This window comes from Tachysurus vachellii, chromosome 14 (genome assembly GCF_030014155.1).
Source record: "Tachysurus vachellii isolate PV-2020 chromosome 14, HZAU_Pvac_v1, whole genome shotgun sequence".
In the NCBI taxonomy this organism is placed as follows: Eukaryota; Metazoa; Chordata; class Actinopteri; order Siluriformes; family Bagridae; genus Tachysurus; species Tachysurus vachellii.
The window spans coordinates 17,174,064-17,200,795 of record NC_083473.1 but is presented as its reverse complement, the minus strand read 5'-3'; the positions used below and the strand labels follow the sequence as shown (position 1 = coordinate 17,200,795).

General features: G+C 41.0%; 1 protein-coding gene across 2 annotated transcripts; it reads left to right on the top strand.

The window, feature by feature from the left end:
* Positions 1-576: 576 nt before the first annotated feature.
* On the top strand, positions 577-26,701 carry appl2 (adaptor protein, phosphotyrosine interaction, PH domain and leucine zipper containing 2). Of its 2 annotated transcripts, none has more exons than XM_060887178.1 (21): positions 577-715; positions 11,115-11,213; positions 11,359-11,418; positions 12,136-12,207; positions 12,618-12,705; positions 12,956-12,997; positions 13,095-13,153; positions 14,801-14,947; positions 16,295-16,377; positions 17,948-18,100; positions 18,239-18,427; positions 20,711-20,753; positions 20,842-20,898; positions 22,586-22,680; positions 22,916-23,065; positions 23,448-23,491; positions 23,734-23,908; positions 24,003-24,039; positions 24,152-24,310; positions 24,556-24,603; positions 24,754-26,701. In XM_060887178.1, the coding sequence occupies exons 1-21, from the start codon at positions 662-664 to the stop codon at positions 24,883-24,885; spliced, it is 1,986 nt and encodes a 661-aa protein (XP_060743161.1). In that variant the 5' UTR covers positions 577-661; the 3' UTR covers positions 24,886-26,701. The 2 variants fall into 2 exon arrangements, with proteins under 2 accessions (XP_060743161.1, XP_060743160.1); XM_060887177.1 differs by having other exon boundaries at positions 23,448-23,500.
* The last annotated feature ends 31 nt before the right edge of the window (positions 26,702-26,732 follow it).

The following is a 26,732-nucleotide window of genomic DNA, read 5'->3' as shown; positions in this document are numbered from 1 at the left end:
CCATGCTAGTGACCTCCACAAACCATACCACAATACACTAAACTACATTTTGGCTTCTTTTTAGTGAAGTTTATTTCATTAAAACTCTAAGAGGTCTATTTAGGTGTCTAAGATAAGTTTGAAATCATCATTGTATCATCAGCTTTTTTTTTTAAAGAACAACCCATAGTAAAGCATATTATAAATGTTGTGACAACCAATTACCAAGAGTGGTAATAATAATAATAATAATAATAATAATAATAATAATAATAATAATAATAATTTATTTATTTATTCATTTAGTACATTTTCTGGTGTCCACATGTATAAATACTGATTAATGGTTAATCCCAAAGTCCACCACTGTGGGGCGCTATCAGATAAGATTTAGCAGAAAACGACGAGTTTCTTTTGTCTTTTTTTTTCTTCCCCATAAAATAAAAACTACGTACACTTTTAAACATACCGGATAAAAAAAACACAGGTTTCTTTCTAAATACTCTTAAAACAACTAACCGTTAAAATGATTGTATTGAAATAAAAGTGTCACGGAGGCGTGTTTATTAGCGCCTCCCAGACTGACAAGCCCCGCCCCTCTTCTTCACCCAGTCACGCAGTGCATTCTGGGGAACCGAGTTCTACGCCTTAAATACTAAAAACACCATCCATCGTCAGCAAGATGCCGTCCGTACACAAATTACTGCTAGAGGAAGCTCTGCAGGACAGTCCGCAGGTAGGAGAAACGTGTATCTGCGTTTAGATTCAGCGCAGTAAATGTGTGTAGTTGTGTGTAGACTTGTGTTAATGTGCAGTCATGGTGAACGTGCAGCAGCTCCTCGGTGACAGCGTCCTTTGGGCGACTAGTGTTTTATCCCCAACATTAAACACTAACTAGAAGTGTTTATGCAGCTCATATGTAGTGATACACGACGGATTAGTTACACAGCACTGGGGGATTGTTAGCTGTTTCCTGTCTACAGACAACAACAGGCACAATGTGGCCACATCTCAGGCTGTTTACGAATTGACAGCTCTTTCTTTTAGGCCATGTTAGTGTGTGTGTGTCTGTGTGTGTGTCTGTGTGTGTGTCTGTGTGTGTGTGTCTGTGTGTGTGTGTGTGTGTGTGTGTGTATGTATGTATGTGTGTGTGTGTGAGAGAGAGAGAGGTAGAGAGAGAGACAGATAGAGACATAGAGACAGAGAGACAGATAGATAGATAGAGACAGAGAGAGAGAGACAGATAGATAGATAGAGACAGATAGATAGATAGAGACAGACAGATAGAGAGAGACAGACAGATAGAGAGAGACAGACAGATAGAGAGAGAGACAGACAGATAGAGAGAGAGACAGACAGATAGAGAGAGAGACAGACAGACAGATAGAGAGAGAGAGACAGATAGAGAGAGAGACAGACAGATAGAGAGAGAGACAGACAGATAGAGAGAGAGACAGACAGATAGACAGAGAGAGAGAGAGACAGACAGATAGAGAGAGAGACAGACAGACAGATAGAGAGAGAGACAGACAGATAGAGAGAGACAGACAGATAGAGAGAGAGACAGACCGACAGATAGAGAGAGAGACAGACAGACAGACAGATAGAGAGACAGATAGAGAGAGAGACAGACAGAGAGACAGACAGACAGATAGAGAGAGAGACAGACAGATAGAGAGAGAGACAGACAGAGAGACAGACAGATAGAGAGAGAGAGACAGATAGAGAGAGAGAGAGACAGACAGACAGATAGAGAGACAGACAGACAGACAGATAGAGAGAGAGACAGACAGATAGAGAGAGAGACAGACAGATAGAGAGAGACAGACAGAGAGACAGACAGATAGACAGACAGATAGAGAGAGAGACAGACAGATAGAGAGAGACAGACAGATAGAGAGAGAGACAGACCGACAGATAGAGAGAGAGACAGACAGAGAGAGAGACAGACAGACAGATAGAGAGAGAGACAGACAGATAGAGAGAGAGACAGACAGATAGAGAGAGAGAGAGAGAGAGAGAGACAGACAGATAGAGAGAGAGAGAGAGAGAGACAGATAGAGAGAGAGAGAGACAGATAGAGAGAGAGAGACAGACAGACAGATAGAGAGAGAGACAGACCGACAGACAGACAGATAGAGAGAGAGACAGACAGACAGATAGAGAGAGAGACAGACAGATAGAGAGAGAGACAGACAGATAGACAGAGAGAGAGAGAGACAGACAGAGAGAGAGAGAGACAGACAGACAGAGAGAGAGAGAGACAGACAGAGAGAGAGAGAGACAGACAGATAGATAGAGACAGATAGATAGATAGAGAGAGAGACAGACAGATAGAGAGAGAGACAGATAGATAAAGAGAGAGACAGACAGATAGATAGAGAGAGACAGACAGATAGATAGAGAGAGACAGACAGATAGGTAGAGAGAGAGACAGATAGATAAAGAGAGAGACAGACAGACAGACAGACAGATAGAGAGACAGACAGATAGAGAGAGAGACAGACAGATAGACAGAGAGAGAGAGAGACAGATAGAGAGAGAGAGAGAGAGACAGAGACAGACAGATAGAGAGAGAGACAGACAGATAGATAGAGACAGATAGATAGATAGAGAGACAGACAGACAGATAGAGAGAGAGAGACAGATAGATAAAGAGAGTGATAGAGAAAGAAAGAGAGAGAATCTTGTACATAAATAACACTAGGATGAACCTGAGAGAGGGTCACACCCTGTGATTCACCAACATACAAATTCTCTCTATCTATCAGCATGCACTCTTATCATCAGCCAATCATGTGGCAGCAGCACAACAGCAGCATAACATCATACAGTACATATCAAGAGCTTCAGTTAATGTTCACATCAAACATCAGAGGGAGGAAAACTTCTGATCTCTGTTACTTTAACCGTGGCTTGCTGGTTGGTACAGGATGTGCTGATTCATCGAGTAGTTCAGAAACCGCTGGAGTAAAAAAACAAAAAAGTGTGTGTGAGAGAGAGCGAATTAAATCGAGTTGTGTGTGTGGAATCGCTTTGTTGATGATGTAAATGGTCAGACTGGGATGAAGGATACAGTGATGTAACGTGTATATAATCACTCTTTAGCATCTAGTAGCATCTCAGCATGTAGAAAACATCAACGCTTGAGGTGGATGAGCTGGTTACTGAGTCTCACATGTTCTCCCACATCCCAAGTCATGCTGGTAGGCAGAGAGACTAGAATCATTCAGCCCAATGTGTCAGCTAGTGTGTGTCCGATCTCGGGTGTGTTCCAGCTTTCCGCACATCATTCCTGGGACTGGATTCATGTCCACTTTGATTGTAACCAGGATTCAATAACCAGTAGAAAACGAGTAAGGAATGAGAAATATTACACATGAAATCACATCTAAAGTGTTGGCTTTAGTTATAAAGGTTCAACGCTCACTGTTTTAGTAAAATATCTCATGTCTACGTGGGTTCTCATGTTTACGTGGGTTCTCTGCCAGCCGTGTTTTGTCATGAGAACTAGTTCAAGGTTTTTGTGTCACACGTGTCATAAAAAATCGAGAGCATCATAACACTGTGGTGTTAACCGCAAGAGTCGTCCCTAAATCACTCCAGAATCAGACCTTTGACCTTCTGTTTACATGGTGAACGTTTGCATGAGGCAGGTGTGATGTAATAGTGAACATGTACTTCTAATCTCAATACAATTGCGTTTAAATGAATCACCTCAGAGTTTTCTTTAGAAGAGAAAAGAAGGTGATTCTTAGAGCTGACCTGAAGCTACTGATTCTCTTCCCATACTGAGAAATATTGTTTACTTTAAAAACGACTATTCTTTACGATTTTTTTAAATTATTATTAAATTATTAATATTATATAAATTAGAATTGCTTTAAAAAAAAAAAAACAGTCGAGTCTGTTTATATGTAAATCATTCCAGTTATTTTCCAAATCCAATATTTATTATCGCCATTTATTTATTTTTTTGCTAATATCTACCCAAAACTGAGCCGGTTATCAGATTGGTGCAATCTCTAGTGACTATTAGAGGGATTTTTTTATATTTTGGAAAATTATTTAAACTATCAAAAAGTATCAAAATCCTCAACAATTTAATCCGATCCACATCGTCTTCCTCAGTTATGTCTACATGCTAAAAATGATGATGAATGTTTCATTAATTAATTCATTCATTCGTTCATTCGGCTGGAGCTCAGGGTGTGAGTTTAGTGGGTTTTAAACTGCAGTTTATTTTAAATAGTCTGATTCGAGTGAAAAATCAGTTATGTGAAGGCTGTTATGTGGATCGGGATGAACACTGCGGTACCGAACCCGACATCCTGTAGGAGGTACTGAGAAGAACTGTCACGATTCGTGCGATCGTAGCTCGTAACCTGTGTGTGTCTTTTTATGACATCATTATTTTCCACAACACATATGTACCAGCACCATAATAATAATAATTTATGGTGTGTTGATATGGTTGTGTTCTCCATGCTTGTTTGAGATGAACACAAACACACTGAGGTTTAATAGAATATAGAACAATCTCACTGGGATTCACAACTCCGTGTGCAGTGTGTATGTTATGTTTGTGGGAGGAAACACACACACAAAGAGCATGTGAAGGTGAACAAATGTTAAATATATGTACAGTCTAAATAGCTACAGCACTTCACCATAGTGTAGATCATGAAGCTAAAATCATGGTGTAAAATCATGAAGCTGCTTCCTTTTTATACTTCCTGTGAATGGAGAGTTAATTAGAGTTCATTAAATAGGACAGATTTTACTGTGCCATGTTTCTCCTGTCTGATACTCACACATACACACACACACTCACACATACACACACACATACACACACACTCACACATACACACACACTCACACTCACTCACTCACTCACTCACTCACTCACTCACTCACACTCACACATACACACTCGCACATACACACACACTCACACACACTCACTCACTCACTCACACTCACACATACACGCACACACACTCTCACTCACTCACTCACACTCACTCACACTCACACATACACGCACACACTCACACTCACTCACACTCACTCACACTCACACATACACGCACTCACACACTCACACATACACACAGACTCACTCACACGCACATACACACACTCACACTCACTCACTCACTCACTCACTCACTCACTCACTCACACTCACACATACACACTCGCACATACACACACACTCACACACACTCACTCACTCACTCACACTCACTCACACTCACACATACACGCACACACACTCTCACTCACTCACTCACACTCACTCACACTCACATACACGCACACACTCACACTCACTCACACTCACTCACACTCACACATACACGCACTCACACACTCACACATACACACACACACACACACACACACACACACTCACTCACTCACACTCACACATACACGCACTCACACACTCACACATACACACTCACTCACTCACACTCTCTCACACACACACTCACTCACACTCACTCACTCACACTCACTCACTCACACTCACACACTCACTCACACTCACACATACACGCACACTCACACATACACACACTCACTCACACTCACTCACACATACGCACACACACACTCACACATACACACTCACTCACTCACACTCTCTCACACACCCATACACACACTCACACACATATATACACACATTCACACATACACACACTCAATCTCACTCACACATGTACATACACATACTAATTCTTACACACACTCACACACATATACACATTCACACATACACACACTCACTCTCACACATACACACTCACTCTCTCTTACACACAAACACACACTTTCCATCTCCACAGTGACTCAGGTGTGAAACTCTCAGGCCATCATGCCTGCATGGGTGGACAAGTCATAAATTTAATAACTAGTCCACTGGGACAGTGAAAGCTCTCATGTTCTTCCTGATGTTGCCTTTGTCCTGAAGTCTAATTTACATGACTGGAACGTGACACCCGACTAATAAATGTAATAAACCAGTGAAAGCATGTACAGTATATAGATTATGGAAAAAGTGTGTACTTCTCAAATCTCTGTGAGAGGAACATTTATGTGGCTGTTGCTTGTGTCTCAATCAGATCTCTAGCTCCCTAGCTGGTGAGTCAGTAGTTATCTGGTGTACTGGAGTTTAGTCACTGGTCAGGACTCTGACTCAGTCCACATTGGGACAACGATAACTCAGTTTACTCATCAGTCTCTGTAAAGAAAACCCAACAACAATATATCAAATATGTGCGTTTAAAACATTGTGTAAATTTGTTAGTTTAACCACACGGTTCTGTTATGACACATCAAACAAGATCATACTTTAGATCGTAGATCAGTAAAACATGCATCAGATATCATTTGAGAGCCACAATTACAAGCTACTGATGTTTGTACATGAAGCTGAGAATTTGGTTTGTTTGCCAACATTTTTCCAGCTGAGAGGCTTCAGAACATATGATGTCATTTCCAGTTAGACCTAATGGTGAGTGTCCATGCTGCCTGATGCATTTTTGGTGCATTGTGGGATTTATTTTAGGGAGTGAATGTTCCAGTGCACTGTTTTCTTTTATAATTGAGACACAGAGACAGACCGACAGAGAGAGCGCGAGCGACAGGCCGACAGAGAGAGCGCGAGCGACAGGCCGACAGAGAGAGCGCGGGCGACAGGCCGACAGAGAGAGCGCGGGCGACAGGCCGACAGAGAGAGCGCGGGCGACAGGCCGACAGAGAGAGCGCGGGCGACAGGCCGACAGAGAGAGCGCGGGCGACAGGCCGACAGAGAGAGCGCGGGCGACAGGCCGACAGAGAGAGCGCGGGCGACAGGCCGACAGAGAGAGCGCGGGCGACAGGCCGACAGAGAGAGCGCGGGCGACAGGCCGACAGAGAGAGCGCGGGCGACAGGCCGACAGAGAGAGCGCGGGCGACAGGCCGACAGAGAGAGCGCGAGCGACAGGCCGACAGAGAGAGCGCGAGCGACAGGCCGACAGAGAGAGCGCGAGCGACAGGCCGACAGAGAGAGCGCGAGCGACAGGCCGACAGAGAGAGCGCGAGCGACAGGCCGACAGAGAGAGCGCGGGCGACAGACACTGTCAGACATGGACAGACACTGACAGACATGGACAGACACTGACAGACATGGACAGACACTGACAGACATGGACAGACACTGACAGACATGGACAGACAGAGAGAGAGAGACAGACCGACAGACACTGACAAACAGACAGACACAGAGACAGACACAGAGAGGGAGAGAGACAGACAGAGACGGGAGAGAGAGAGAGATTATAATGCTGACTCCTTGATCAGCCCCCTGACTACTGATATAGAGAGCTGATTGAGACACAGACACAGTCTTCATTCTCTCATGATAATATCTCTGGTGAATGTTTGTGCGATGCGCTCTGGTTTTCTCTCCACACAGGAGGATGTGGGTCTCCTTCCTGATTCTGGAATTATTTCCTGCGTCCATTCAAGCTGATTAATTTCACAAATTGAAGTAGTTTCTTCCAGGATCAAGGCCATGTGACTAGTGCTTCAGGGGGTGGGATTTATACAGAGTATACGCTTAAACAATCATACTGTACGTCACGAAAAGTTTTCTTTAGCAGAAGTCAGCAGGAGGTTTAGCTCTTCCATCTCGGCTCAGCTCGGGATTTTCGTGTCAGAAGAAATGTTCAGGTAACAGGAACGTGGGACTGTTTTAGTCAGGATGATTAACTCCTTTGACTTTTTACGGTTTTGTTAGTTCTCTTTGTGACGTGTGAAGTAGTGGTGGCCTTCACACAGCTTCCACACGCCGATCTGCGGCTCTTTCGCTACAGAAGGCTTTTCACTCAGGAGAATTGTTTGTGTTTTTCCTTTAACCAGAGAACACCCCTCCTTCATGTCCCCAACAGAGCCTGATGTCTGTAAACAAAGACAATGATTTAATGACACTTAGTGTTTGTGTCTTGTCTCATGTGGTGTTTTATTTCCTCTGGATGCTGTTTATGGGACATTCCTGTAGCGCTGAGAGCTTATGAGCGCTTATGAGGATCAGCTAAACGACGGAGTTCACGATACAGATGCCTTCATTTACACAACTTTCTTTAATAAACGATCGATTGTCGCACTCTGATCTGTTTTTTGTAGGACTCATGTTCACGCTCGTATACATGACAATAAACAAAATGAACCGTGATTGGTTGATGTCAGTCAGACACACCCTCTTGCTGCATGAGACTAGATTAAACCCTGAACATTCAAAAACTGAACTTGTGTGAATCAACTTCAGGTTGAGAGAGAGGGAGAGTGAGAGAGAGAGAGAATGTGAGCGAGAGAACAGGGGAGAGAGCGAGAGAAAGTGAGAATGGGAGAGAGAGAAAGAAGGAGAGAGAGAAGGTGTGCGAGAAAGAGAGCGAGAGAAAGGGGGAGAGAGCCAGAGAAAGTGAGAAGGGGAGAGAGAGAGCGAGAGAAAGGGGGAGAGAGTGAGAGAAAGTGAGAAGGGGAGAGAAGGAGAGCGAGAAAGAGAGCGAGAGAAAGGGGAGAGAGCGAGAGAAAGTGAGAAGGGGAGAGAGAGAGAGAGAAAGAAGGAGAGAGAGATCAAGAGAGAGAGAAGGGGAGAAAGAGTGAGAGAGAAAGAAGGGGGGAGAGAGAGAAAGAAGAAGGAGAGAGAGTTTTATTTATTTTTGTATTCACTCTTAAAGTGTCTCCTCTGATAAAAGCACAGCTGGTCTGTAAAAAGCTTTAGTCCTGGTGGACGTCGCGGCCTGGCAGTGAACTGACAAACGGAGCTGTTAGGATGCTTTAACGTGCTCATGTAGATATAAAGCTCTAAAGCTCTGTCAGAACTGCTGTTGTTTCTGCCACAGCTTTTAAACATTTATGTGACTTGTCCGTAGTGAACACAACTGAACAGACACAGAACACAGAATGGTGTCTAGGACCAAAAGTCATGTATAGATGATCTACTGTGATGGTTAATTATTATTATTATTATTATTATTATTATTATTAATCTAATACACTACAGCAGCTGTGTTCCACTCACTAGGAAGCTCTGTAGATAAGAGACTGTGTGTGATGTGACAATATAACATCCATATTGTGTTCAATTAAAATATTGGGTTTTTATTATTTTTTTAATTAAATGAATGTTTTTTTTGTGTTGATTGACAGCAGAACAGTACAAAGAGCAACTAATGGAAATTTATTTGTGGCTTGCCTCCAAGTAGGGAATTCCAATTAAAGTGTACCATGAGGTTGTAATAATAATAATAATAATAATAATAATAATAATAAATTGTCATTGTAATTAGAGTTAAAGTGTGCAAATAAGTTCATGTTAATGGGGTGAAAGTTTATTTATGTAAAATATCCAATTAAGAAAGGACGGAAGACGAATAACTGGATAATTAAACAAATGTTTCCAAAGAGGCTTGCAGCTTAGTGGTGCTTCTTCATCTTCATCTTCTTCTTCATCATCTTCATCTTCTTCTGTTAACAACACATTGTTAAGATCAATTTCTCCCTTTCACCCACGTTAGTCTTCACAGGTCTTCTCGTCTTCCCCATTCAAAGTAGGCTATGCAAATGTTTTTTTTTTCCCCCGTTGACAGAAGTGTCGAGACGAAGCCTTTCAGAACGCATGTCCGTCCTCGTGCGTGTTTGTATTGGCAATCATTGTCATCATGTCAGGTGGCTGTAAGGATTCAGGTCGGACAGGTCTGCTGCTCCCTGCTCCAGGCTACACCTTCAATTACATAAGAGTCAAACAGACACGACTGCCATGTGGTAATCAGGTCACATGCTGCGGACTCTGCAATACATTTTCTCATCGGTTTGAGCCGCACCCACGGGCCACGTCCACCACATGGCTGAGATGAGACTCGTTTTGCATTAAGAGGTCGGGGAAGGGAAGGGTCACGTAATTTATCACTGGGGTTTTTCTCTGGGGCTCCAACTGAAATGCATGAACATGAACAGTAGAAATAACAACAGGGAAAATAGATTGAACTTGCATACATAATGTGAGTTTTTACTCTGACAAACCAGGAAGTTTCTGTTGTCTCTCAGCCAAAGCAAAATGAACCCAAGATTTAAAGAAAAAAAAAAAAAAAATTCTTTTTCCAGAGGCCAAAAATGTTGTTTCCTCCTGTTTGGTTGTGTTCATGTTGATTATTAAATGTCTTTGTCACGACTCACTCCACAGTGGTGTTAAAGGTGGTGTGCACGATGTTTGAAATCCAATGTTGACATTTGAAATCACCTAAACAAACACGCCTTTAACCCAAATGGGTGTCACCCCTGTTTTGATAGCTCCGCCCCACACATACATACGCAACCCAGGCAAGTATTATGGTGGAACCTGCTAGGGCAGCTGGCCGAGGGGATATTTTTAATGAATGAACTCAATGAGTAATGCTATGGTAATACAGGTCAAATGTGTTTTTGTAGTACTGTGTGTTGTACCGTGAAAGGTTTATCTCCGTTTCATGCGGAAGACGACGTTCAACACCTAGAACCCGAGGCAGAGGTAACGGCAGGTATCCGCCGTGTCAGTGCTACAATCGCTTTCTGCTAATGTCACACATGCGCACTGAACACTCTCTTCGCCGCATATAGACAAGACACGCCCCTTTCTGCTTAATGGCTACACATTTGTTTTCTTAGTCGGCCTGACTCAGTTTTCTGAAGCCTTTTTCAAACATCGCACACCTCACCTTTAATATGAAGCTCATATGAAAGTAGACATTCAGGACTTAAGTAATGTGTAGAGTTTTTTTTATCAGTATTTCTCTTTTTCTCAAAAATACTAGGAGTGAAATTTGCATGCCTACAAGTGCTTATTAAAACAAATCGGTTTGTAGTAAAATCGAACGCATACAGTCAGCGTACAGTCAAAGGGTGTAAAAATGATTAGTGGAAAGAAAAGTCTAGAAAGAAAGATAGTTGTGGCTTGTTCTGCTGGTGTAACCTTTACTCTTCACTCCCAGATCCAAACGGTACTGATTATAACAGTAGAGATTTAGTGTAAATGTTATTTTAAAATCGAAATAATCTTCTGATATAAAAACTCTGACTTCATGTTTAACTGGATGTTTCAGACCCGCACGTTGCTCAGTGTGTTTGAAGAAGATGCGAGCACTCTGACGGACTACAGCAACCAGCTCTTGCAGTGTATGCAGAGAGTGTTTGGGGCCCAGGTACACACACACACACACACACACAAGATGTATACAGGTACACAGTATGCCATTCTACTGAAGTATGCTGAATTCTACTTGAAATCTCTCTCTCTTTCTTTCTTTTGTTGTTTCTTTTATCGTTCTTCTTTCGTTCTTCCTTTAGAATGAGATGGCTCTGGCCACCGAACAGCTCTCGAAACAGTTGCTTCAGTATGAGAAACAGGTAATACTGTTGTTTCCCTATAGTTCATAACAGCAGCATGAACTGCAGTGCTATTTCCAGATCATAAACCTAACTCAGTGCCACAGTGAGCACGTCAGAAGCTCCCAGGATGAGCTGACTTCATCTCACTCTCTCTAACAGTCACACTCTCATTCACACTCGCACACTCTTGCTCACACTCTCGCTCACACTCACACTTACACTCTTATTCACACTCTCACACTCACACTTACACTCTTATTCACACTCTCACACTCACACTTACACTCTTATTCACACTCTCACACTCACACTTACACTCTTATTCACACTCTCACACTCACACTTACACTCTTATTCACACTCTCACACTCTTATTCACACTCTCGCTCACACTCTCTCGCACACACATACACACTCACTGCCTCACTGCAGACAATTAGGCGATATCGCTGGATGTCCTTAGACTGGAGGAAACCAGAGAACATTTGATGCACAAGGAAAAATGCAAACGCCACACACACACACACACAGAGCAGAGGCTGAAATCAATCCCCCAACCTCCTCCAGTTGTATGATACACTTCATATATACTTTGACATGTAACAGCTCACAATATAATGCTTTTTTTAAAAGCTCTTTAGTGACACGAAGGTGTCCTGAATGCGTGTGGCTCGACAGCTGAACACTAAATTATTCAGTGTTTTGGAGTTTGAGTCATTTTCTTTGATGTTGCAGAACTTTGCTCTGGGGAAAGAAGATGAAGAGGTAATCAGCACGCTGCACCATTTCGCCAAAACCATGGAAGAGGTGAGCAAGTCTCTACACGCTGCTACGTCTCCGCTCTTGGGGTTTGAGTGTATACCTAGACGAATGTGTAGGGCTTCGTAGAGTCCGTGCGTGTGTGTGTGTGTATCAGTGGGTAGGCTCTGGTGGGTGTGGACATCCAGTACAAGCACAGGTGGAGACGGTGTGGGGTAACAGCAGGGAGTGAGCTAACAGATGCGAGCTGTTCTCGCTGCCAGCAAGGTCAATGTTTCAGATGGTGTGGGCTGGAAACCTGGACTCCATTTTTTTTTTTTTTTTGCTGCTACCATAATGTGCTTTTTTATTATCATTTTTATTTATTTATTTATTTTAGAAAGTGTGTGAAGAGGTTTTTTTTTCTTCCCCTAAATCATCGTCATTGTAACCTTTCCATCTGTCTCTCAATCTTTCAGCTGAACGCTCTGCATGTTGATTTGGCCACTCAGATGGCTGATAGGATGGTGTATCCCATGGTGCAGTTCAGAGAGAAGGACCTGACTGGTATGTTAGCGTTATACTCATTAAACCCTCATTAAACCCTCATTAAAATAAATTAATCGTGTCCCTCTGACATGTAACATGGCTACATTTCTGTCTACTGTGCACCATCTGTACTGAAGCTTTCAATGGGAAATAATCACACTCAGGACGTTAAACCTTACAGTCTGAAGTTTTTTTTTTCCACATGTTTATATCTTACATAGTTCTTACATTATTGTTACTATTTTATTTATTTATTTATTTTTTACAGAAATAAGCACACTGAAAGAGATATTCGGGATCGCCAGTGACGGTAAGTCCAGAACACGTCTCTGAATCTACACTAGATCATAAAAGGGGGATTTTTCAGTGATTAATTCCTTTCGTCTCCTCTCTCTCTTTCTCTTTAGAGCACGAAGCCGCCATGATCAAATACAGCCGACTGCCCAAGAGGAGAGAGAATGAGAAGGTAGGAGATTAAATCTAGGGCCTTGTATTACATTCACGTGACACATTTTAAGACTTGGGCAGGAAGGAATTAGTGTCTGTAATGATAAGTCTGTAATGACATCAGAAATGACACTGACATATTAGTTCAAATCAATTCCATTCAATTTATTATGTATAATACTTTACACTCTTCACATTGTCTTAAAGCAGCTTTACAGAAGTCTGGATACAGAAAAAAAAAATCAAAGTTACTATTTATCTCTAATGATCAAGCCTGAGGTGACGGTGGTGAGGAAAAAAACTCCCTGAGATGATATGAGGAATAAAAACCTTGAGAGGAACCTCATCCTCATTTGGGTGACACTCAAGGTTTCTTCCTCATATCATCTCAGGGAGTTTTCCTCACCACCGTCATCTCAGGCTTTATCAATAGACATAAATGTTAGTGATTAAATAGTAACTTCATTTTAAACTTAAATACACGTTGCACCATGAATGTACAATCTGACCGGGACTGAATAAAATTGTTTCATGTTTCCTGAGCATTATGTAAGTAAGAAGTTTATAAGACTGTAAACAACTCTGGCATCTTCACAGCTTTTACAGTATTAAAAATTACTACTGTCCTGTATGGATAAAGGAACGGAGTGATGCCTGCTGGGAAAAATCATTTACACAGAGGATGTGACTGTATAGAAAATACAGCTGCGTGATATTGAAAAGAAAATCGCCACACAGTCACCGGTATATGATGTGAATATAATATATGACATGTTTAGGCACCATATACAACTACACATGCCACTGATTGTGTCCAGTATCGATTTTGGATCAATATCAGCAAACTACGATGCCTCAGAGATAAAAACAAAAAAAAACACCACACAATCTATAACCTGTAATAAATAGCAAGGGTTGTAATACGCTTCAGTGAAGAAATTTATTAAGATAAGAGACTTTTTTCTTCTTCTTCTTCTTTTGTTAAGATTTATTTTATTCATACTTTGTACAGTGCCTTGCAAAAGTATTCATACTTTTCCACATGTTTCTGTACCGAGATTAAATGACACACAAGTGGACTCTATTTACTAATCAGGTGAATTCTGTAGGCAGTTAATTCAACTGGATTTTATTTAGGGGTATCAGAGAAAAAGGGGCTGATTTTCAGATATTCATTTGTAAAACATTTGGACACCATTTATCATTTTCCTTCCACATTGTGGTTGTCTATCACCTAAAATCCCAATAAAATACATTTTCTGGTTTGACAAAATATGGAAAAGTTCAACAGGGATAAATACTTTTGCAAGGTACAGTATTCTGTCATATTTATATTGTTCATATTGTTTAATAACAATATTTAATTTATAATGTACTGATTGTTTAATTAATTTTAGTATTTGTTAAAATAAACAATATAAGATGAGGAGTTCTGAAATATTCTGCCATCTGTAAAAAAAAAAAAAGAGCTAATGATTTAATATTTTGTGCGTGTGTGTGCGTGTGTGTGCGTGTGTGCGTGCGTGCGCGTGCGTGCGTGTGCGTGCGTGTGCGTGCGTGCGTGTGCGTGCGTGCGTGTGCGTGCGTGCGTGTGCGCGCGTGCGTGTGCGTGCGTGTGCGTGCGTGCGTGCGTGTGTGTGTGCGTGTGTGTGTGTGTGTTCCACAGCTGAAAGCAGAGCTGGTTAATGAGGTGGCCTTCTGTCGGAGGAAGCAGCACCAGGCCTCCATGCAGTATTACTGCGCTCTTAATGCCTTACAGTACAGGAAGAGAGTAGCCATGCTGGAGCCCATGCTGGGATACACACAAGCCCAGGTCTGAGAAAACTCTCCTTAAATCTACATACAGCTCAAGAAATTAAGTTTCTCTATTTACTCTAGAAATTACTCTATTTATTTTTCTCTACATGTACAACAGGCATTGTATAAACACATAACTGTGTGCTAAGGTACATAAAAATAGACTGCTGTGATCATCACTGGATGGCAAAAACAATGAAAAATAACTACTGACCAGGCCAAAAGAGTTGAAAGGTTTGAGTGAGGAAATAAAGGGTTCAGTCTTGCCGGGAGGATTCTATGAGCATCAGGTTGCTTTTATACTTAAAATTTGATTGACCGTGGTTCATAAAAATAAGGTCAAGCAGCAGACATTAAGCACAAAAAGGCTACAGACTAGCAGAGGGAGAAAATGACTCTCTGCTGACGGGACGACTCCTCACTGGCAGAGATGACTGCAAATCACTCGAGTATCACTCTAAAACTGTATGCTGACAAAAAATGGTTGGGGTGAAGTGTACAGTGGAAACAGGGCAGTGCTGAAAAAGCCCTTTATCAATGAGAAGCACAGATAAGCCATGCTGAGGTTTGCAAATTACCAGAAGAATTTGTGGTCGAAAGGAACACATGGTGGTTAGACAGAGACTTGGAGAAGTCTGGATCTCTGACGATCTTCACACGGTTTGCAAAGTTGGGGTACATCTTTTTGAAGGCCGCAAAGTCAAGTCATGTAAAAGGTCATCCTTCGGCTCTGACGATGTTCCTCAAATATGAGGATTGGTCTGTCCAGCAGGACAATGCTCCATGCCACAGCCACATCAATCAAGCTGTGGATGGAGGACCAGCAGATCTGAAGATCTAAACCCTACTGAAACCTTTGCAATGTGATCAAATCAAAGGCAGATGGAGTGTCTTAAAATGATAGAGATCATGCTAACATGAGTGAAAGCTTTTATTCAGCGTTATTCCAGCAACTATCGATTTCTGAACATGACTATAAGATGTTGCTTTGTTTAAAAACTAATATAAACTTTTCTTTATTTGAGGTCTGCAAACGCTAAAATCTTTTTATTGTCCTTTTTCCGTTATGAAATTCACTAAATAATAAATTTGTTTTTTTGGTAGAAATGGTGTTAGTAGCGTTTAGAATATAACGTTCGAGCTTTTTTTTTTGTTTAAAAGATTAAATCCTGAGGAACTGATTAGTGCAGTGATCTCTCTTTTTCCAGATCTGTATGTGTGCAAAACGGCAGCTGATTCTTCATAGCTTTCTGTGGGTGAAAGAACAAAGCTGGGTTTAATCGCTTCAAAAACATTATAAAGGCATCGAGAGGCGCCACACGCTGTTTAATCCACGCTGTAATTACTCTTATCTCTCTCACAGATCAGCTTCTTTAAGAAAGGGATCGAACTGGTCTCTACCAAAATGGACAATTTCCTGTCGTCTGTGACCAGTATGTCTGAGAGGTACGTAATCCTATGTAGGCTTTTATAAAAGATATTTATTGACGTTTGATTAAAGTTATACTACATAATTGTATATAATGTATTGTAATGAATTTTTTTCCAGATTTCACTGTAGAACCCTAATGACTTGTTTTTGTTGCCCAATAACGCTAAAATACTTCCTTTTAAAAAAAGCATGTAATCCAGAACGCATTCACGTACACACGAGGAAGAGCGTGTATTTTCTCTCGTTCTATTAGCATAACAAAAAGAAATCTGTCAGAGTGTGACAAATAGCAAGCATTAGTTCAGCATGCACTGAGATTACATTTGCATCACCGGTGTCTTAACAAGTCCTCAATTATGTTCGTCTCAGAAAAACATTCCTCGAACGTCTGAAGGATCGCTCGTGTCCTGCGATACTCTGAGTTTAATCTGATGAACTGTGTATCCTGCACCCACACGTGCAGAACGATGCAGATTCGCTCATCAGCCACTTTATTAGGAACATTCGATCATTCGAACATTCGCCTGGAGCAAGTATTTCAGAAACTGATGATATCCTATGATTTCCACAAGCAACGTGTCACTGTTTCGAGTATGGAAACATCTAGTTGATGATGGAGATCGAAAGGAAAACCGTCAGGTTACATCAAGCGGAAATACTGTGCAAATAACCTCAAACTGGATGGTTGAGGATTGGAACATTTGTCACCTGCTCTGATCTAATCTAGGGTCAGAAATTGGCCCCAGCAGCACAAATCCATCCTCATCCTGCCTTGAGTCTACAGTCCAGGCTGGTGGAGGTGGGGTGATTGTGTTTTCTTGGCACACTTGGACTACAATACAATCAAAAATCATAAAGTTCATACAATCAGCCATCACTTAAATGCCACGGACTATTCAAGTATTGTTGCTTATAATCTGCATCCCTTCATGGCCACAATATACCATCGTCTAACAGCTCCTTCCAGCTATCATGTTTGATAATCATAAATAAATAAATGATCATATTCATTGTGTCACAGAGCAAAAGTCTTCTCACACTGGTTACATAAAGATGAGGTTAGTGTTCTTCTGAGGTCTTCCCAGTCACCAGATCTGAATCCAGTGGAACATCAGATTCACAGGATGAATGTGCAGCTGAAACACTTGCAGGAATTGCATGATGACATGTTATCATGTCACCATGGATCAGAATAGTAAAGGAATTTTTCCAGCTTCTTGTGGGATCCATGCTGTGAAGAATTGTGTCTGGATCGAGAGCAGGGTGGATAGGAGTTACACTTAGATTGACTTCAGTTGACTCTATTTCAGTTTAACACCATCATAAACATGACTTATTAGTCTTATTAATGTTCCTTGGCTGCATGTAAACGTTTTTATGGCCAGTTCTATTGCTTATTTTATTCTCTCTCTCTCTCTCTCTCTCTCTCTCCCTATCTCTCTCTCTCTCCCTATCTCTCTCTCTCTCTCTCTCTCTCTCTCTCTCTCTCTCTCTCTCTCCCTATCTCTCTCTCTCTCTCTCTCTCTCTCTCTCTCTCTCTCTCTCTCTCCCCCTATCCCCCCCCCCCTCTCTCTCTCTCTCAAGTGTTCAGGCAGAGTTGGATGTCGAGGCAGAGAGCATGCGTATGTGTCAGAAGGACCTGCTGTCAGTGGATGATATAGTCTACATGCCTGACCAAGATCGGACTCCGGTCAACCGCACGCTCATACAGAAAGCAGGCTACCTTAACATTAGGAAGTACGCTGTACTTATTGTTCTTTGTGTTAATACTGAATATTTCATACTGATCTTACAAATGTTTGAAAAGAAATAATCTTGTGAAAATGAATGAGTTGAAAAGGAACCCTCTAACACGATCTCTCCTGACTGCTGCAGTAAGACGGGCCTGGTGAGCACAGCCTGGGACCGGCTCTACTTCTTCACCCAGGGGGGGAACCTGATGTGTCAGCCGCGTGGCGCTGTGGCAGGAGGCATGGTACTGGATCTGGACAACAGCTCCGTCATGGCCGTCGAGTGTGAGGACAGACGCTACTGCTTTCAGATCACCTCACCTAATGGGAAAATGTATGACAACTAGCTGTATGTTTGTGTCGGTCTGTCCGTGTGTCTGTTTCTGTCTGTCTTTGTATCTGTCTGTCTGTCTGTGTCTGTGTGTGTGTCTGTCTGTGTGTGTGTCTGTCTGTGTGTGTGTCTGTCTGTGTGTGTGTCTGTCTGTGTGTGTGTGTCTGTCTGTGTGTGTGTGTCTGTCTGTGTGTGTGTGTCTGTCTGTGTGTGTGTGTCTGTCTGTGTGTGTGTGTCTGTCTGTGTGTGTGTGTCTGTCTGTGTGTGTGTGTCTGTCTGTGTGTGTGTGTGTCTGTCTGTGTGTGTGTGTGTCTGTCTGTGTGTGTGTCTGTCTGTGTGTGTGTCTGTCTGTGTGCGTGTCTGTCTGTGTGTGTGTGCGTGTGTGTCTGTCTGTGTGTGTGTGTGTGTGTCTGTCTGTGTGTGTGTCTGTCTGTGTGTGTCTGTGTGTGTGTGTGTGTCTGTCTGTGTGTGTGTGTCTGTCTGTGTGTGTGTGTCTCTGTCTGTGTGTGTGTGTCTCTGTCTGTGTGTGTGTGTCTCTGTGTGTGTGTGTCTCTGTCTGTGTGTGTGTGTCTCTGTCTGTGTGTGTGTGTCTCTGTCTGTGTGTGTGTGTCTCTGTCTGTGTGTGTGTCTGTCTGTCTGTCTGTGTGTGTGTCTGTCTGTGTGTGTGTCTGTCTGTCTGTGTGTGTGTGTGTGTGTCTGTCTGTCTGTCTGTCTGTGTGTGTGTCTGTCTGTCTGTGTGTGTCTGTCTGTCTGTCTGTCTGTGTGTGTGTCTGTCTGTCTGTCTGTGTGTGTGTCTGTGTGTCTGTCTGTGTGTGTATATGCATAACACTGGGTAATCCACTAAGGTCAGTTGAACACTATTAGCAGCACAGCAGAGGTGTTTACTGGAGATGGATTTATAGGTTTAAATTCCCACTGAGCCATTTGTCGTTTAAGTGACTGCAGGGACAGAAAAACGACAAGATCACATACTGTGTAGCAGCCAGTGTTAAGACACAGCCTTCGTTCACAAGAGAGAACACATTTACAGCAGACCTGCTGGTTTTTATTCTGTTAGACCTCCGTTACACACCTCCATTCTTCTTCATTTGTGTTTAAACTGGATTGCAGACTTTTCCCTGAATTACACAAATATCCTTTCTAGATTTTTGTGAACCAAATGACATCTGAGTAATTGAACATAGTGAGATGAATCTCGTGTTTCCTATTAGATTTGCTTTACTGTATTTTTTATAAAATTGTTAGGCTGATTTAAGCCTTTATTTTGTAAAAAAAAAAAACAAAAAAACAACAAATAAATAAATAACAAAACAAAAAAAAATGTAAATATGACATGAGGAACAATGTCTAGACATCAGTATATCAGTTTTTTCCCCCCTAACTTTATAATAGGAAATATTTAAGGAATTTGTCTAAATGTTCTAAATATTTCTGCTTCCCAAGATGAAAATTTCTTTCTGCCTCTTATCCATTCGTCTCACAGTTCCCTGGACTGCAGTCCCTTTGTTCTTCTTTCCTTTTATTTCTTGCTGCACATGACTCCTGCTCTTCTCTTCTTTCCTTTCTCTACTCAAGCACACTTTTCCCTTTCCTTCCTGTCCTTTCCTATCTATAATTCATCCACTTACTGCATACTTAAGTGTGGACTGTGCTGCTGCTGGAGCTCCATAATGCACAGTGTACTTTTAACTGAAACGTGTGTTTGTGTGTGTGTGTAAGTGTGGTGTTTGTTGTGTTACGTTAAGACGACGAATAACAATAACAATAAATGAAGAAATGAAAAGACGTATTAGCAGGTTGTCACCGTTAGTGTGCTTTCCACGCCGCTCACCAGCTCATTTTCCAAATCTATCCTCTGAGGATCGCACCTCTGAAATCAATTTCCTGCCACGATATTAATATCTGCCTCCCTGTGAAGATGTGAAACACACACACACACACACACACACACAGAGGGCTTTAGCATACTGGCATTGGGCCACACACTGCTGAAAAAAAAACAGAATGAGAGGAGAACGAGTCCTGTCACATCCACAATGCTTTGATCTAGGGGGAAATAATTATACAGACATTTCCTCTGATATCCGAGCTGTAAAAGCTTTTTAAAAAAAAAACATGTAATAAACCCAAACAGACAAGTGTTGAATCCATTTGGCAACATAACAAAGCTAAAAGACATTACACACACTTACAGTAACTATTTATACTACACAATCAGCATGTTGCTGTATTGATCGTAACCATGGCGACCTGTGTAATTACCTCTGTCGTGTTTTCTATTTGAAGGTCCATGATTCTTCAAGCCGAGAGCAAAAAGGAGTACGAGGAGGTAATTATGGTTTTTCCTGCACAGGTTTTTTTTTTGTTGTTGTTTACTTATTTGCATAAAATATGTTAATGAGCATTTCTTCCCACAGTGGATCTGCACCATTAACAACATTTCGAGACAGATCTACCTGACAGACAACCCTGAGGTACCTTTTCTGTCTTGGCGCTTTATACATTTTATAAATAATTCATAGACTTGGTAAGAGCTGCTGTGATTATAATGTTACACAGAGTTGCCAGATTATTAGGTTCCATGTTAGTCGGCTTTGGCCTGGGAAATAATAACACAAAGGGCGGCGTCCAGGGTGTGGTGTTTAGGTGTGTTGTAGCAGGTGTGGAGATATCTGATGGACTCCAGGTTCTATATTTGTCGCAAACATATTAAATACATGTGTGATGTAGTGAAATGGTTTCCTTAGTTACTTGTCCCCAATGAATACAATAGAATAGAATATTATATTATAAATAATTAGATTAAAAAAAAAAAAAACAATCTAAAAGGATATATAACACATGTACACATATAAATAGAACTCCAGTGTAAGCACATACAAACCAGTTTTTGTTTCTACTAATTTTCTTTTTTCTAATTATCTTTTTTTTTTTTTTTTTTTTTTTTTTTTGATTTTACATTTTTTGCTGCTTTCTTGATTTTCATTTCTATTACTCCTATCAAATTTTAACTGCAAAGTATTAATAACAGTACATCACAGCTCAATATGTTGTGTGTGTGTGTGTGTGTGTGTGTGTGTGTGTGTGTGTGTGTGTGTGTGTGTGTGTGTGTATTAGATTATTTACGCTCTATATAACCGATTAGATGTCCATGTATTAACACACATTTGGGGACAATCTCAGCAGCGCTTGGCCATGCTCACTCTACCTCAGTATCTCTCCTATTATAAGATTACACTAAACCACATGAAGACTTATTCAACATTCTTCTGGACTTTCGTACACTAATCTTAAACTATTAAATAGTCTTATTTTATTGACAGATATTTATTTATAAAGAGACATAATCATTAGAAATTATCAGTAGAATAAGGAAACTTGAAATGAGGAAAAGCATCTAAAAAAAGCCTATATAAAGCCTTTATATACAATATACAATATATATATATATATATATATATATATATATATATATATATATATATATATATATATATATATATATATATTAGGTTACTAATTAGGTTACTAGTCATTTTTAAATTTTTTAAATATATTCATTATTTACGTGTGTATCCAGAATTGGATCCAGATTCACTGTGACCTTGAGCAGGATACACATACATTATTCTGCTCAGAAGTTCTTCCGTGAGTCTCCGAGATCCCAGTGTGTATGTGAGAGGGACATATTCCCCACAGCATCACATTATGACCACAGGCTTGTTAACTTGTTCCCTCTGAACATGATGGCACCACAGACTCATGTTACTCTCACAGGTTTGAAAGCCTGTGCTTCTTCTATGCGAAATTCTTTTCATGTTTATGATGATAAACTCATAGAGGATAGATGATAAACTCATAAGAGTTTGACCTCTACATTGCTCACATGAGAAGTAGAAGTTCTGAAGTGCATGAGATGGGAGATCTGGTTAAAAGCGTCTACACCGTGACGTGATTTGTACCTGATAAACTGGCAGCTCAGAGGGAACAATCATCATATAAATGGACTTTGATCAGTGTTTCCATGTTGTTGTTGTTATCTTAAATGTGTAGTTATGCAGCAGATAACTCATATATAAATCATATATCATGCTCACTACAAGCCTAAAAAAAGCAATGAGGGTGCTGTAGATTATTAACATCTCTGTTTGTCCTCCTCAGGCTGTAGCCATCAGGTTAAATCAGACAGCCATCCAGGCGGTCACGCCAATCACCAGCTTCGAAAAGAGAGCAGAGGGCTCGCCGAACCCTGAAAGGTCAGAGTCACATCACACAAACATCTGTTAAAGGTAGAGTACAGGCTTCACGTGCAGTATTGTCCACTGTGCAGTACTGAATATGCGAGCCAAAGCACTGAATGTTATTAGTGTCAGTGTTTTAAAAGTATTGTATTAAAAATAAGCCTTATATTGTGTATTTAATGTGGCATCAGTAATGTTTGTACATCATACATTGTGTGTGTGTGTGTGTGTGTGTGTGTGTGTGTGTTAGAGCTAAGCCAGGTGCAGTGACCACTGACAGTATTAAGAAAGCCCCTTCTGTCCCTGAGCCTGAAGACCTGATTGCCCCTGGGACACCAATCCAGTTCGATATTGTGCTTCCCGCATCCGAGTTCCTGGATCAGAACAGGGCAGGAGGAAGGTCCGAAAATTCATCACATTTTAACACATTAAACAAATTAGACCTAATTATAAAATGATGTTGAATTCTTCACATTCCCAGAATTTTAGTCCGTCTATATTTTGGGTCTCATTTTTGGGCATTAGATTTTATTTAGTGAATAAATAAGAACAAATATAATAATAATAATAATAATAATAATATTAAACACGTATATAGATGAATGCATGAATGCCAGGCTATCTTAACTATGTGTGCTTAATAAAGTTTAAATATGTCTAAATGAAATGTCAGTCATGGCCATTATGTACATTTTGATTATCGTTCAGCGTTTGGTCACGTTTTGTTTAAAAAGATTTCTGATGCTTAGGTTTTTATTAGTAATTTTTTTTGACCCTTACAGACGCACAAACCCCTTTGGTGAGACGGAAGTGGACAGCGTTTCAGGTGAAGACGGTGAGACGGTATTACTGACTCCTTTCAGTTGAGATGCTCATCATTTGCACAGGATAGCTGAGGTCAAAAAACACATCAGAGAGTTCTAATGGAACTCAGTCATCAATTCAGTTTGTGCTTACAGCAGCTTGTCAGTGCAGATGTCTGGGAAGAGTTTTGTGAACTGCCTTTCATTCACAGATGTGACCGTCCCTCAGTAACCTCACTTTCACTCGGCTTGTGTGTGTGTGTAGATTCCTTGCTGCAGCAGGTATTTGCTGTGCGTTTCCTGGGCTCTATGGCCGTGCGCTCTGGACACACACAGCAAGTTATCTACGAGGCCATGAGGCAGGTGCTGGCTGCTCGGGCGATACACAACATCTTTAAAACCAGCGAGTCACACCTGATGATAACAAGCAGCTGCCTCCTGTGAGTCTGACATGCAGGAAAAGTGTGAGCGGAGTCACTGACATTAGTTTTGCATCCACATGAATGCCATGTCATTTTCTTCCTTGCCCAACAGGTTGATTGACCCTCAGACGCAGGTCACTAAAATAAGTGTGAGTAAAAGTGCCACTGAGTGACTGAATAATGACAAAATCTAATCTACTTAGAATTTCTATCCATCTCTCCTGTCTGAGCGGTTCTCCCTCTCTGCCTCTATGTTGTTAGTTCCAGCTCAGGGACGTCACCCAGTTCGCAGCGCATAAGGAGAACAGCCGGCTCATGGGCTTTTTGGTGGAGGGGAGAGACTGGAGTGAGGGGGAGGAGGAGGAGGGAAAGGTGTCCTTCAGGGCCTTCGTGTTTGAGAGCAACACTGAGGGAGAGAAGGTAACGGTTTAAGTTTGGTTGCTTGAGACGGAGATGAAGACACTACACACGTGATGTGCGTTATGACGTCCCCCGGAAAGCAGTCCAGTGCTGTTTATTTAAACAGAGGAGGTCGAATTCTGTTCTGTTTTCTATAACAGCACAGATATGACAGTAGTTACAGTTACACTTTAAATTGAAGTTTAACTTTAATTTTTTATTTAAAAATGATCTATAGCATATCGATATTTCTCTCCATTCTATAGATCTGCTATACAATAAACATTGGAAAGGAGATTACAGAAGCTAAGAAGGTAAAATCTTTTTGAAAACACACACACACACACAGTATATATATGTGTATATATTACACACACACTATATATACATATAAAATCATCACACCAGCTCTCTTCCATCTGCATAATTCATTCTCCCTCTCTGTATGTTGTGTTTTGTGAAAGGACCCGGATGCACTGGCCAAGCTGATGAAGTCGGTGCCTCTGAGCCGTGACGGGAAGTTCCTGCTGCTGGAGAGTGAGACAGCAGATGCAGTGAACGGAGGAGGAGATGATGACTTGGAGTCAGAAGCCTGAAAGTGGTTCGGTCTTCTCCTCCTCAAAGGATAAGAACTGATCCAGGGTTGTTTTTGTTTATTTCGTCTCTCTTCTACCCTAAAGAAGATCTAGGCATCTGATCCTAGATACTTACAGTACTTTACACTAGACGGACTAGACTCTTATGTTACGGCACCTTACAGCTTTACTCTAATACTCCATATGTCTCCATGCATAATACCACACACCATAATAAGTTTTGTTCTTATACAAATCATCCACAAACAGGGCTAAAGATAGAGGTTTACAATCAAGTTTAGAGAAGTTTGGTGAATCATGTCTGTTTTTCTTTGCATTGTGTCCACATCGTCCAGCAGCAACCTCCAGGATTAAAGCTGATTACTTTAGGAAGCGGACAATAAAAGACGATGCTGTTGAAGAGTATTAGTGTGAGAGCTTTCTCACCTAATCAAAGAACAGTTCAAAGTTCAGTTTCCTACACGCACTTCGTCTGACCCCTTATCTTAATATATTTGTCTGTGCATACGTCAGGATTAAGGATTATAAATGCAGGGGGCCATTTTATTACTATGGTGTACGGAAAAGTAAAAGCAGCTACTTTAATTTGTATAGATTAACGAAAGAATATTTTTGCTAAGCACGTGGCAGTAATAGAAAGCCTGCGTTTGAGTTTAGACGTACTGCTTGGCTCGACTCGCAACTTTCCCTGCTTCAGGCCCAGAATTGAGCTGCACTCCCAAGAGCTACGGCTGCTGCATGTCCAGTTGTGGATTATTGCACTAATCATAGCACATTTTTAATTGTAATGTAATAATAACTGTAGTACTGTATGATATGATCAATTCAGTGCGCCGAGTCACTTGCTAATGAAGAACGAGGCTATTTCATCATCTCACATCATTAAACTCCTTCCTCAGGTCTTTTGACTTACAGAAAAACTTTCTAATCCTTCATTAGGTTTTAATGTCTAATTAAAAAGACTCACCCAGGGTTTAGTGCTCTGTTTACAGTAAATGACATGCACTTTGAGGTTAAACATCGTTTACAAAAAAAAAGAACAATGAAAGGTGGTTTTAAAAGAATTCATTGCTAACAATGAATAGGATTAGTATAATACTTGAGCTGGTTATGTAAAAGCGGGATACATTTTTAGCTGAAAAGAGATGGAGACAATACTTTTTTTCCTTTTACATGTAAAATATAACTACTAACAGCAATTCTATCAGCTGAATTCAAAACCACTTTACTTCCCTGATTCCCTGACTACATTTCTATTTGTTCCAAAAGGGCTTTTTTATGTTCCTTATCTGCTTGCTTAGCTGTTATTGAAAGATAGGTGTGTGTGTGTGTGTGTGTGTGTGTCTATATCTCTCTCTGCAGATATCATTTGATATGATCTGCTGCAATCTGAGTTATGAAGTTGTTGTACTTCAGTATTGTATATAAAGGCAAAATATACATATGGAAGTTTTTCCCCCCTTTTCTCCCCCACACAGTAATTGTTAGCTTGTGTATGAACGCCATCACATCTAAACTTTAATTGATAAGCATAGGATCAGTTGGATTTCAGGCTTTGGCTTTATTTCGATGAGACTATAACAGACGCGAGTGCATATAAATGTCTCTTAACGACAGCATCCTCTGGCTATCTGCTGTAAGCAGCAAAAGCTTAAAAAGACAAATTCTGGCGTTTGAAGGCGGTGTGGTGTGGGAGCAGACGACTCCTAACGGTAACTCATGTTATTGATGGAGCTGCTGACTAAAAGGTTTTGCACATGGCTTTTCATAAACAAAAACATAACACCTTTTAATAAAGCTCTATTACAGTTTCAAATACCTTTTTTTGTATTTTTTTCTGTGTAATA